General features: G+C 39.6%; 1 protein-coding gene across 1 annotated transcript in view; it reads left to right on the top strand.

The window, feature by feature from the left end:
• Positions 1-9,614, top strand: part of PTPN12 (protein tyrosine phosphatase non-receptor type 12) — a 69,439-nt gene extending 59,825 nt beyond the window's left edge. The window contains exons 13-18 of the mRNA XM_085216690.1: positions 1,136-2,100; positions 3,790-3,867; positions 5,141-5,229; positions 6,185-6,215; positions 7,529-7,645; positions 8,304-9,614. Coding sequence (XP_085072816.1) covers positions 1,136-2,100; positions 3,790-3,867; positions 5,141-5,229; positions 6,185-6,215; positions 7,529-7,645; positions 8,304-8,365 — 1,342 coding nt within the window. The 3' untranslated portion in view covers positions 8,366-9,614. The remainder of the gene's footprint in view (positions 1-1,135; positions 2,101-3,789; positions 3,868-5,140; positions 5,230-6,184; positions 6,216-7,528; positions 7,646-8,303) is intronic.
• The last annotated feature ends 3,733 nt before the right edge of the window (positions 9,615-13,347 follow it).

The raw sequence follows: 13,347 nt of genomic DNA, 5'->3' as shown, positions 1-13,347 counted from the left end.
CTGATACTGGGACCACCTGAACCAGTCAATAAAGAACTCTGGGAACAACCTGTCTAGCACAGGGGGCTGGGAGCATCTGTCTTCTACTTATCACTGTCCTGGACATTGTACTGGCTTGTGTCTCTGCACTAGTGTACTACTTTCTCATGAAGATGAATGTCTTTGTCAGCATTGGGCCGATTCCTCAGTCTGAGCATGTGGCCAAATTGAAGTCCTTTGCAAACCTTTGTTCATCTTGTTTTGATTATATCTACCTGGATCGAAGCCGTTGTTTCTTTAAAGTACTTAATTATTTTTCTGTTCTTTTCCCTCATTTGCTTTGCTTATGTGATGAAAGGAAATATTTTTAAAGGCTCTGAAATGAAAATGATTCCTATTTGTAGACAGGATCTTAGTTGTGCAAAATATTTGATAGTAAATATCTGTGTATAGTGTGAAAGTCAATTGACTGTATGCCTGTAGAGCTTCTCCTTCGAAAAAGCTGAAAGTGAGCTGCAATAATTGCCAGTGATCTTGCTAATATGCACTATAATTTGAATGATACTCTACTGTGAATGTTTTTATAGTGCTTCCCTCATGTCAATTAAATTTGATCTGCATTGTTAGCCTTGCATCTATGGTGAAACAATTAAATACACAAATATAGTGAAATCCTTCTGGACTTACGAAGGAAAATAAAGAAAGATGTTTGGTATTGGACAAGCTGTATTCTAGCTCATATAAGATCTTTTAAAGAATTTTTTCCTAGCTTTATTGAAAATTATATTCTGTACACTGAATTCCTTTGAGCTACTACTTAAATAAGAAAGCCAAGAGTACTGGAATGCTGCCGCAAGAGGGCCTGGCAGACAGATCTCTGAAGGAATGCTTCTGGGAAAGGATGTGAGCAATCTTTAAAGAATCAGTGAGGATTAGCTTTAGCCTGAATTTATACCCTGTTATACTGAAAAACTTTTAGTGTGTGTTGACATAATTCTTGCCTGGTCCATTAGTCATATGTTATAAATGCCATTTGTATGCAGTGGAAGTGCTTCTGGGAGTTCAGTATTGGTATCAAAGCATTACTGTGGCAGAGACAGGTGGTTATCTAAAATGTTATCAAAATACAGGAAACTTACATCATTGTTTCTTGCAGTTGCCTTGTAGAAGGAGATGCTAAAGAGGAAATATTGCAGCCTCCGGAGCCTCAGCCAGTACCACCTATCTTAACACCATCTCCTCCATCAGCCTATCCGACAGTTACTACGGTGTGGCAGGACAATGACAGATACCATCCAAAGCCAGTTTTGCACATGGTCTCATCAGAGCATTCAACAGACCTCAATGAGAATTATAATAAAACCACAGAACTTTCAGGAAAGAGTGAACCCAGTGAACGTATGGAGAAAAGGCTGGAGCGCAACTTGAGCTTTGAAATCAGGAAAGTACCTCTTCAGGAAGGCCCACGAAGCTTTGATGGGAACTCCCTGTTGAACAGGGGACATGCAATTAAAGTTAAGCCCGCGTCATCCTCTGTCATTGATAAGAACTTGAAGTCACAGGAGCAGGTTTCAGGGGATTCATTTGTGGATGCTTCTAAAAACTCATGTATGGAATGCAGCGTGCCACAGTCTAACACAGCCTTAATACCTTCACCAGAAAGTCTGCAGGGCCAGCAGGTTTCTGATGCTCCACCAAGACCAGATCGTCTGCCTCTAACAGAAAAGGGACATGCCAGGTGGTCGCTGCACGGGCCTGAAAATGCACTGCGTACATCAGTGTCTGAAGAGGTGTCTTCAGATGGCTTATGTCACGGGGTTAATGCTCTCTCTCTAGTATCGAACACCACAGTTGAACTTCCTTCCAGTGATAAAGGTGATCATAGTGCTATTTCTCTTCGAGCACCCCTCTGTTTTACTAATCCTCTTCATTCAGATGATTCTGACACAGATGAAATGAACTTTGACGGAACCATGAGCAGAAGTGCATCTAATATTTCAACCGCAAGTGCCACTGTTTCTGCTGCCACTACTACCGAAAACATTTCTGCCAGAAAAGTATTGCCAATGTCAATTGCTAGGCAAGACTCAGCTGCTGTAATGTGTTCTGAAGATGGCAAAGGTATGTGTTACTGTGTTTCAGAAGTGCTAGTCTTTATCCTGGTTACATCTGTAGAACGGGGCTACTTTCTTTACAGTGCAGATTTTTAAATGGGAATTTAAATGGCGTAGCGTGGCAGCTTTGTAAAGGATGTAACTCTTCCTCAGTTTTTCATGAGAGCTGTGTCTGTTAGATTATAGGAACTACAGACCTCACTAACCTGCTTCAGAAGCATTACTGCATAGTTAATTGCTGGTTTCTGTTATTGGTTGCCACATTTTTTCCTCGTGTTAGAATTTTACTTTTTTGATTTTTTTGCTGCTTTGGTTTTAGTGGGAATATCTATAACAGTGCCAGCTTTGGGTAGCTGAAGTATGGTGTGTGTGAAATTCCTGTAGAAATTTGTGCTTATTGGTGGATGTGCTGATCTTAAAAATGTAGGTGCATTTTCTTCCACTGTAGCAGTCTTGGAAGTTGCTCTGATTTGGCTGTTGTGTTTTCATAGCATTGTAAATATTTAGCCCTACTTTCCTCCTCTTCTGTCTGTGGCCAGGAAGACACAAAGTAACAATCCTGTTCATGTGAAATTAATCCAAGTTCTGCTTCAGTAATGATTTTAACCAATGAACTCAGCAATGCTTTGAAAATCTTACTGCTTTTTGGAAATTGTTTGAGCAAGGAAAGTTTGTACAAAATGAGGCAAGAACAGTTCCGCAGAGTGCCAGCATGCTTCATTAAAGGTAAAAGGGTCCTAAAATGTCCAGCTTTGGTTTTCAGTCAGGCTGGCACACTTAAATCACGTGGAGGACATAACTGGGAAGAAAATTAGGCCTCAGAAACTGACAGTGCAAAGTCCAAGAAAGGAAATGGTAAAACTGTGCAGCTGGAAGGTGATAGTGCTTCTCTGTGTAGATCAGACTTTTGCACTAGGCAGTCCTTACAGTGATGCCCTTGCTTCAGGACTGTGTACACCTTGTGCCTTTTTCTCTGGCAAGAATGAGTTCAGTTGATGATGCAGCCAGCTGCTTCAAAGCTCACATATTCAGAAAGGTGAATTATTTCCAACTTTAAAAACTCCATAGATTCTGTAATTGTTATTTATACACATAAAACAAAACAAGCATATAAATGTACCTGCAGTTCTTAACCCTGAGGTACATAAAAATTGTTCTACAAAGCAAAGGCAGAGAACTTTGTCATAGTTTCTTTAACATTTAAGTAAGCAGTCCTCCTCAAATAGCATGCAGGTCCTCCAAAACCAAGTTATTGTGGCAGTACTGACTTTTTCCTTATTGCCCAAGGCAGTCACTATTTATCACTGTTTGAACGCTTATTTCCATACATATCTCTTCATGTAGATGCGTTAAGAACACAACACACAGATGTAAAATAAGATGTCAGAAGTAGGATAAAGAATGGGAGAAACACAGCATCTTTTTCTGTGTAACTGCATATGACAATTATTCTGAAATAACAGTACAGCCTTGGTGCTGGTATGTTGCTGAATTCACAGGAATGACATAATCTTGTTTTACTCAATTTTTACAGTTTGTTACTTGTTTTTCAGAGTCAGTCTGCTCCTTTTTGTGTTATATGGAACTATTATTGAGCGCTTCTCATTTTAGCTTAGGGTCGTCTCTCATATCAAAAGATTGACTTCAGAAATGTGTTGTTTAATTTAACTAAATGTCTTAACTAAATTTCATTTAGATGCTGATAATAGTGAAGACTCTTCTCCCCCACTCCCAGAAAGAACACCGGAATCATTTGTATTAGCAAGTGAACCAAGTGAGTTTTTTATGTGATAGTTGTGGAGAAAGTGTTGTACTTGGATGCTGCTGCTTTTCAGTTAGTTTTGAGGTGTTAGAGCAAATTGTAAAATGGAATGAAATCTAGTAAATTTAGTTGATTATTTTGAGCTTGCCTGATAACTTCAAGCACTTGAACGCAGTCAAATTACTTCTCAACTTCAGACCAAATGGTGTGCTACTTAAGTATGCTGGAGATGTCAGCAGTGGTTCTAGTGGAGCTGGTTTTCAGTTTGAACTGTATGGAAATAAAGTAGTTTTTCCATTTGGAGAATTCCTTTGATATTTTACGTGGCATTGCTACTGCAGGAAAACACAGGACTTCCTTTGCCCAGAATGAGATTAGCAGCAGAAAGTGGAGAGGAAAGAACAAAAGATAATGACATTCCGTAATGCAGTGCCTGTGGTGAACAAGTCCTGTTATGCTAAATACAGTTTGCTATTTGCCTGAAGCTGCAAGAGAAAAATGATACTTACAAACTTGCTGATATCTTTGCTTTTCACTCATCAAACTAGCAGCTGCAGAGAATTAAAAAGATAAATGAAAATTAAGTCACAAAACAGAATCATGTTTGGTATCTTACAAACAACCAAGAAGAAAAACATAAAAAGCCTGGGGTAGAGTAGTTTTTTACTCGGGTTTTGGGCTGTTATCACTGTGCAGAACTTCCAGAAACATGTTTGAAGAAGATAATGCAGGTATTTTCAGCATAAAAATAGCAGTGCAGTAAGTGTGTAACAACGTACAGTAAGTATAGCTGATTGAGTCAAAGGGATCCTTTTGTTCGATATGTTGTGGTAGGAAAATACATAATTTTAAGATTTCTGTAAGAACACAAGAAATACATATCTCCTCAGGTCTGAAGCCACTAAAAGTACTTCAGTTTTGATTGTGTTTTTTCATTATTTCAGCAAAAGCTGATAATGGTGCCCTTGTGTGGGGCTATTTTTCTGCTTACTGTACGTTTTTCAGATCTATTATTGCTGAGTAAAATTTTAAAAACACTACTGAAAAATTCTTGTATTGGGTAGGAACCCCTAAAGATACAAAGTTTAAATAGAAAATGCAGTCCTGTGTTTGGCTTCTGCTGTCGAGCCTTCCTGGAACTTGAAAACCCTTCTTGAAGAGAGTTTCAGGTTGTACAAGCTTTTGATTAGAATAAGTTGCTTTAAATCACATTTCTAATGCTGTATTCTAATGCTTCACCATGCAGAGGATTCAAGTATGAAGATTTTCATGTAATTCTTCCTAGGCACACCCTTACCGAAGTCAGCTATGATTGCACAGTCTGAGTGGAGCACATTGCGTGATCAGCATCTCCCTGAACAAACAATCTATACGGTAAGCAAAGGAGATGAGTCTGTACTAATTATTTGTTTTTAGTTTGGTTTGGAGCTACAGTGAAAAAGCAAAATACATACAAAAAAAACTTAGGGCTGTTGAGCATCTGCAAGCCAGCTGATTGTGCCCTGCCTTAGCTGCTGAATTGATGTGTGAAGAACGAGCTTCCAAGAAAACTGTTTTTCAAAGTCCAGCAATGTCATCATTAATATGCCTTAAACTACACCTTCTAGAATGTAAATAAACTGCTTTTACAGGGCTTGCTCCTGCCCTTATTCAATCATAGCACAATTTGAACTGGAAGGGAATTGCTGTTTCTAATTGCATTTCCTGCACAAAGTATGTGTCAGACCAGGGCTTTATCCAGTTGAGTCTTGAAAACTTCCAAAAACAGAGAGCTCGTAAAATGTGGACAACCAGCTTCATTGCATGAAGGTTTTATTGTATCTATATTTATTTTTAAGCCATCCCTTCTCTAACCACTGAATTTCAGTATTCACATCAATCTACTAGTTGCTCAAAGTCAGTCAGTGTAAGCAAACACTCGGTAAAAATTTACAAATTTACACAAATTCTCTTTGCATTTCTGCCTTTTTCTACACCTCCCCCGAAGACGATTTACTGCTGCCTTTGCACACTATTTAAAAGATTGCCAAAAAAGCAGATGTGAATTTCCAGGAACTTTAGTTTGAGAGAAAAACTATTCAAGTTTGCAAACAGTCTGTGATGTGATCCCTTCAGATTTTTATGAAATTTTAAGTGTGGTCCTGATAATAAAGTGTTAATTAGCTACTGTAACATTTTTTGTGTTATACCGAGTCTTTAGTGCAGGAATAAGCAGATATTCTCACAGATGTTGTGTATTCTTTGAGGATATTTTCATCTTAAACTCCTTTTGTCTTCAAACTAATAAAAAGCATTTAATAATACTATTGTAAATATTTCTTGTTCACAGGGTTTGAAAACAACTTCACCTGTGCTACCTGGTAAGTGATGGAAAAGGTTGTGGCCATTTTCATTGTTTTTTTTCTTCATTATGAAAAAGAATGCTTTTTCCACTTACCAATTTGTCTAGCAACCCTGTAAGAAGAGACAGTTCAAGTAACTCTGGCATTTGAACTGATAGAATGCATTGGGTATATATTTATTAGAAGATCAGAAAGTAACAATTTTTTCTTCTGGAAATGCAAATATTTCATGCTCTAACTTTGGAAAAGAAACATGATTGCTTCAAAAGCCATTTCCAGCCCACAGTGCTTCTGTTTCCTCAGCACGTCTCTAGAAATGATGGTAGGCCTGCAACAAATGAATCTCTCACTTCAAAATGCATATTTTCTACCCCCAAAAATGTTTAGGCCTTGACTTGGCTCATCAAGTATTTTAGGCATATTTTCAAAACAATTTTCAATTGGCATTTCTGAAAGAGCTGTCTGTTCCTTGAACTTACTACCTGCTTTCTCAGGAAACACTATGTCACATTGAAAAAGTAATATGCTTTTGGTATGCTAAAGTAATTAAGACCAAAATTACTGATTTTTCATCTTTGTTAAAAATGTCTTTATTAAGCTAAACTAAAACCTTCCTGTGTTATTGCAGTAGTAATTGTGGAAGCTTGTAAATTTATTTCATGTTTACTAAACTGTAGAGTAGCAGGTGTGTGTCTGTGTGTGCATTGCATAATTAGCAAGGCATTGCAGTTTTGATCTTCTGAAAAGGTTTCAGTAAGGAGAGCAGTCCATCAGCTGTTGTTCAGTAGTGCAGCAACCTGATCAAACAAACAGCTTCAGCTGCAATCTTGGTTGATCTGCCACACACCTTCTGTGCATGCTTGGATGGGCTGTTACAGTCCCCATTTGGGCTTGTGTTAAATGCTTGGTAGAGCTCATTTTAAACAGTGGAATAGTGTTCCAAAATGTTACAGATTTGCTAATAGGTGATAATGGAATACATAGTTACTTAATGTGTCCTTAAGCACCTGCCATTTAGAAATGATGTGGACAGATGAGTTTGTATTGATGTACTAAATGGTACTTTGTGACCTCTGGGGGTTTTAGATATCCTTTCAAACTTCCTTAAAAGGAAATTTTGTATTTGGTAAGCAGGGATGTGTCACTGGAATTGCTGAGCATCTGCATGTGAACAATTTTGAATTGTTTTTAAGAAAAATGTGCTGTTTAATCCTTATTTTTGTAAACAGTATTTGATGCACTTAATGTTCCAAACTGAGCTGTAGTTAAAAATAGCACCAAGTTCTGCCTGAATGAGCACTGCATTCAAGGAGTGTGTCTTTGTTTTCCAGGTCGTCCTGAAATAAGCAACAAAACACCAACGGATGTTTTACCTCAGATTTCTTTTTCTGGTTCCAGTGATCCAAGAGGTCAAATTTCAGATCTTCCCGCAGAAATAACAGATATTGGTAATTGGAATTCATTCAAAGCTAACCACTTGATATTTGAAATAGAAGATTTCATTAACAGTACTGGTTTGGATAGCTGCTGCTGCCTTCCTCCAATTTAGCAGTGGGCAAAACCCAACCAAATAAGCTGGCCCTGTCTCATCAGTGTCACTAACACTTTTACCCAGAGTGAGAAATGTGGGTGTTCTTGGGCATTAATCACTTTTTTTTTTTTTTAATGAGGGTTAGGATGCGGTTGGACTTGATGATCTTTAAGGTCTTTTCTAACCTGAGGAGTTCTATGATTCTATGATATAACCTCTGTAGAGCATTGGAAGCTTTCAGAAATAACATTGGGAAAAACTGCTTTGGTACTCAGGAGGAAGAGTATCAGTAAATAATAACAAAGGCTGGAATACTGTATGTACTGATACGTGCCTTCCAAATGAGGTTTAAATAGTGACATACAGACACGGGCAATTTGTATATAATTGCATTTTCGATAGCTTTAGTGCCTTTAGAGTTCTTGATACCAGAAGGCAGCCTTCTTAGCCCTGAGAATATAGCTGTTATGTAGGAGCTGGAGCACATCTTACAGTGGTCCTTCTGACTGCTGCCAACATTTGTGAGGTGGTGTTGCCTAAGTGCACAGCAGTATTAAACACGTATGTTTCTTTAGGTTTTGGTAACCGCTGCGGAAAGCCCAGAGGACCAAGAGAGCCACCTTCAGAATGGACATGATCCAAGACTTATGGACATACTATCAATAAATTATACTGGAAAACTCAAGTGCCACTGAACTAGAAAAATAGTATTCCACTCTTCTGGGGGGCAACTAACACAGAGCAGTGTAGATCTAACTACCAAATGGTACACCTTTACAGTACATCCCACGCAAAACCTTAAACATTGTTCACAACAGTGGATTCCAGTATTACAACTTAACTTTTTGCTGGGGCCATCTACCTGCCTTATTACACTTAGGAGAAAGTATTACATATGATTTATTTTGTAACTTCAAGTATTATTGCCTTAATGTCTTTTAACCCTGTTACACGCTGCTTGTAGACATATGTTAATATAGTAATACTTCGGACAGATTGTGTTATGGACTACTTTTTGCTAACGTTTGATTACCGTGTATGCATTATTTTGTATATGTACAGGGCAAGTAAGTATATAATTTGATAAAGTTGCAATCATAAAATATTAACAGAAGATGTAAGAAATCTCTGCATGATCTAAATTTTTGTGTACCTTATTTGTAAATTATTTGCCCTGAAGTTTTAGAAAATAGTTTCTGGGGTTTGTTTTTTTTTTTTTTTACAGAATTGCTGGACACACACAGCCAGAATTGCAGGTTAGCAGAGATAAAGATTGTAATACATTTTGTAAATTGTAAGCAAAAGGTTATTTTTATATTATATACTGTTTAATTGTCAGACCTGATTTGTTCTGGTTTTCATCTAGTCACAGAGATTCAGTAAGTGCCTTGGAACAATATTGAATTCTCTTAGCCTGTGTATGTTACTTCAGTGTTTTGAGTTCATCTGGAATTAGATGATTGAAAATATTTGTATGTTTCTAGTATATTTGTCCTGCCAGTAAAAGAGAAACCATTCTACATCTTCAACACTCCTTAGTTTTCATTTTAATGTTTCATCAGTTGCAATTTGTAGAAAATTCATCTCTGTCAACTTTCTGTAGAATAGTTTTACAATTTGAATGTGGCGTGTTTCTAATTTGGGGAAAACCAGAACACACTGGTGAAAGGACTGTTAAATACCACTGTCTTCTCTCCCAATGGTAAGTACCATTTTCGTTGTTCGGAGACTCTGTATGTAAGCAAAAACTTTGTATGAAGGTTCAAGTAGAGCCCTTGCAGCTACACTGTATCTTGGCAGTATGTTACATCGAGAGTTAATCCTTATAAGGATTCCTTAAACTTTTCTGTAATAGAATCTTTAAATTAAAGAAAGTAAAAATTGCAGTATGGGTGTTTTTACTCTTAAGAAAACAACTATATTCAGAAGCAGTGTAAAATAGATGGAAGGGTGGCAGCCTGGCTTAGCTTATAGCTTTTGTATGTGAATACAAATAGTGATCCTCAGGACTTCATCTCTATTAATGACTTAAAGCTGTGGCTAGCAGTAATGCCTGACATGTTCAGAGTAAAAATGCTTATTTTTGGTAGAGGAACTGTCTATTAGTCTGAACTTTAGCCATGGAAATGCTGTGTCAAATTGTTTATTTGTACCTTTAGGGCCTCTCTGCTAAAGGAGAACTAATGCACAGATGGCAGCCCTGCAAACCGTTTCCAAAAGATACATAACCTGCAATAACTGTTTTGGACTCTGGAGAAATCCCCGTGTGTTTGGTACAGGCCTGCCTGGGGAGTGCTTTCAAAGAACTGAATGTGCTTGAAATACTTCACCTTAGCTCCCCTAGGTATGATTTTGCAATTACTCATTTAACAAAAAATCACTCACAGATGACATTTGGGCTGACCTGTATCAGTGGCTACCTGCTTTGTAGCAGCTGGCACAGCAGGACAGTCCTGCAGCCTGCAGAATGAAGGTGGTCCAGTTCCACTCCTTGCAGAGAAGATGAACTTTGCCTCCCCCTCACAGACCTTCTGCAGTTCTGTGCTGGGCTGTTGTTACCTCTGGGCAGTCCAAAGCACAGACTTCTTGAAGCAGCTGCTCCATAAGAAAACTTCCAAATATATGTTAGATGTGTACTTTCAGGGTCATTTCATTTCTCTTTACCAGGAATATATAAAACTATACAGATTGTGGATAATTCACTTTTAACATTTGACTCTGATTCAGAGCCATGGCTGTCAGAAATCATGTGTACCGTGCAGAACTTCTGGGCTCATATTTTTCCCCTTAGATTTGCATGAGTTTTATGGTATTCCAGACTAAGTTTGAGTTTGTCATAGCAAATCCTCAGCTTTGCTTTTTCAAATATGAAACTGAAACCATCCTGCATTGATTTTTTTTTTTATTTTTTTTATTATTATTATTTTTTTGCTGCTGTTTTTCAGTCTTTGGTAGATCTGTTTTACAGCTCATGGTCGCGCGCTTACGTTCATCTGAATTTAATATTTTCCCTATTTCATTTCAGGAAAACTGACAGCTTTGAGTGCAAGGCCAAAGCTGCCCAGGTCACTGTGTCTGTGGGCGATACAGAGATGAGCACAGCATAACTTCAAACTGTTACTCAGTCTAACACAAAAAAAAAACCAAAAACCAACCAAACAAAAAAAAAAAACAACAAACCACGTCAAAAACTTAATCAGAAAAAGCAAGACCTTTTTTGCTGTGGTTTATCTGAAATTGAATCTGAGAGACTTAGAATACTTCATTAATGTTCCTAAAAATTATCGCTGGATCTGAACTAGACCAAATAATTAGACCACCTGTATTGAAATCAGCCTGATACATTCTTTCCCAGAGTGTAACTCCAGTGCTGGTTGTTTCTCCGCCGCCTCCCAGGGTTCTTTAGCCTCAGCCTTTGAAGTGCAGCATGAATCAGGTATGCAGTTGGCTCAGTGTGGCAAAGAGCCACGCACTGCTCAGTCCAGTTACACTTCTCAGTGTCTGTTAAGAAAGCCTGCTGCATTTGCATGTCATTTTCCTTAAAGAAGTTTCTCACTCACACCTGTGCAAAACAAGAAGTCTGAAAGGATCACCTCCGGGCTTCTGTGTATTGCCATCAGAGCTTGATTTTCTTGGGAAGTGGGCTTTTATAAGGATGGATTCAGATGAAGGGCAATACCACAAGCAGGCTTCCAAACTCTGTGCTGCCACAATAGCTGCTTTTAGTCCTTAGTTGCACTGCCTTGGAGCAGCGTTCTGCTGCTTTGTACAAGTGTTAAACCGTGCTTCAGGCGGTAGTTCCCAGTGGACAGAAAGCTGCATCACTTTCTGAGGGCAATTCTCTTTGGTTTAAACACATTGGGTAGGACATGACCATGGGCTGATCTAACTTCAGTTTGGGGACTGTGTGCTCTCAGCTGCTGTGTGATATTATATACATCCAGGAAAATACTTTTTGTTGAGCTATAATTGAGGACATTGGTTCTGCCTTACCAGCAACTCTGTGATGCAGTGAGACCAGAAAGATCAGGTGAGAGCAAGTGGGGATACGGGAGGGATGCTGGATGTGTAGAAATCGGGGATTTTGCAGCAGGGGAGGATATTTACAGTCTGCAGTTAGAATGGGGTATTTTAATGTCAGTCATTTTCATCAGGTGATGGTCCAGTGAAGGACCACTATGGTGATGTCAGGGACTGGAGCACCTCTGAGGGGCTGTGGGATCCACGCCTGCACAACCTGGGGAAGAGGAGGCTCAGCAGTACCTCATCTGTGTCCCTAAGTACCTGAAGGGAGGGCACAAAAGCACTGGAGCCGGGCTCTTGTCAGTGGTGCCCAGTGCTGGGACACGAGGCAGTGGGCACAAATTGAAACACAGGAGGTGCCATCTGAACCCCAGGCAGCACTGCTGTGCTGTGCAGAGGGCTGAGCACTGGCACAGCTGCCCCGAGGCTGCGGATCTCTTCCTTGAAAATGTCCAGAAGGTGCCTGGCTGTGGCCCTGTGCTCACTGCTCTGGGTGAGAATTCAGAAAAAGGAATAAGGCTTTTAGGGGAGTGAGGAGGCATCTGAAACCACAGTGATTTAGAAACTGGTACCAAGGCGTCTGAGAAGGGAGCCAGCTGACCGTAATCCAAAATGAAATTTCAGGAGACAGAGTGAAGAAGAAAGCATGGAATGAAAACAAATACTAAATGTTTTGAGAGGCAAAAAGCTCAAGCATTACATACGCACACTCCCATGGGTACTGAAGTGTCTCTGAAGCTCTGCTGGGGCTGTATCTATTAAGGTGTGTGTGTAGAAGCAGTGGGCCTCTCAAATGTTTATTGTAATCTTTGGTGCCATCATGCTAGCAACGTGTGGATGTGTACATGTGTTCGTTGCAGCCATTAGCTCTCCTGATGCTTGTGAAACAGGAGAATGGCATTAACCCAGTTATCTGCCTGGAATGAAGAGTAACGTGGATGATGCTGGTATGCAAGCTCGAAAGCAAGGGGATTTACCATCTAGGAACTTCTAGAAGTGCAAACCATTTTATAGTGGTCTAAGTAGATGAAGTGTGAGTTGAAGCTTTCTACTGAGCCGTATAAGAATTCATTTCCCTCTGTCACAGGGTTTGCAGGGCAGCATAGGTCTTCTGAAAGTCACGTGCTGAGCATTACCAGCGTCCTGCTTTTTTAGCAGAGTTGTAATTCAGTCTAAAAGCCTTTAAAGCTGCATGGGATTCTATGCTGCTGCCATAGGTGTGTTGTGATGGGATGCTGCAGGCAAAGGACCTTTCATGTGTCATTGCTGCTCTCCAGGCACCACCTGAGGATGGAAGTGACTCCAGGAAGGGCTTTGCTGTGTGAGCTGAAAGCTGGGCTAAGTGCAAGGAGTGTGTGAAATTAGGGCACAGTGCGGCTTGGGCAAGCCAGTGCAGTGCCCTCCTGAACCCTCAGTGTGTTCTGGGCCTGTTAGGCGGTATGAGGATAGAAACAATCTTCAGCAGCAGCCACTGGATGCCAGGCTCTTTTGATGTGACTTTTTCTGACTTTTTCAATGCAAACACTTGATCAAAATGTGCATTTGTGTGTTGGGCTGTCAGTAAAGCTAGAATTTCCCGCTTGCCCTGAGGCAATG

The sequence above is a fragment of the Meleagris gallopavo genome, chromosome 1, assembly GCF_905368555.1.
Source record: "Meleagris gallopavo chromosome 1, MGAL_WU_HG_1.1, whole genome shotgun sequence".
NCBI lineage: Eukaryota > Metazoa > Chordata > Aves > Galliformes > Phasianidae > Meleagris > Meleagris gallopavo.
Note: the sequence above shows the minus strand (reverse complement) of the source record. Positions and strands in the feature narration are given on the sequence as shown.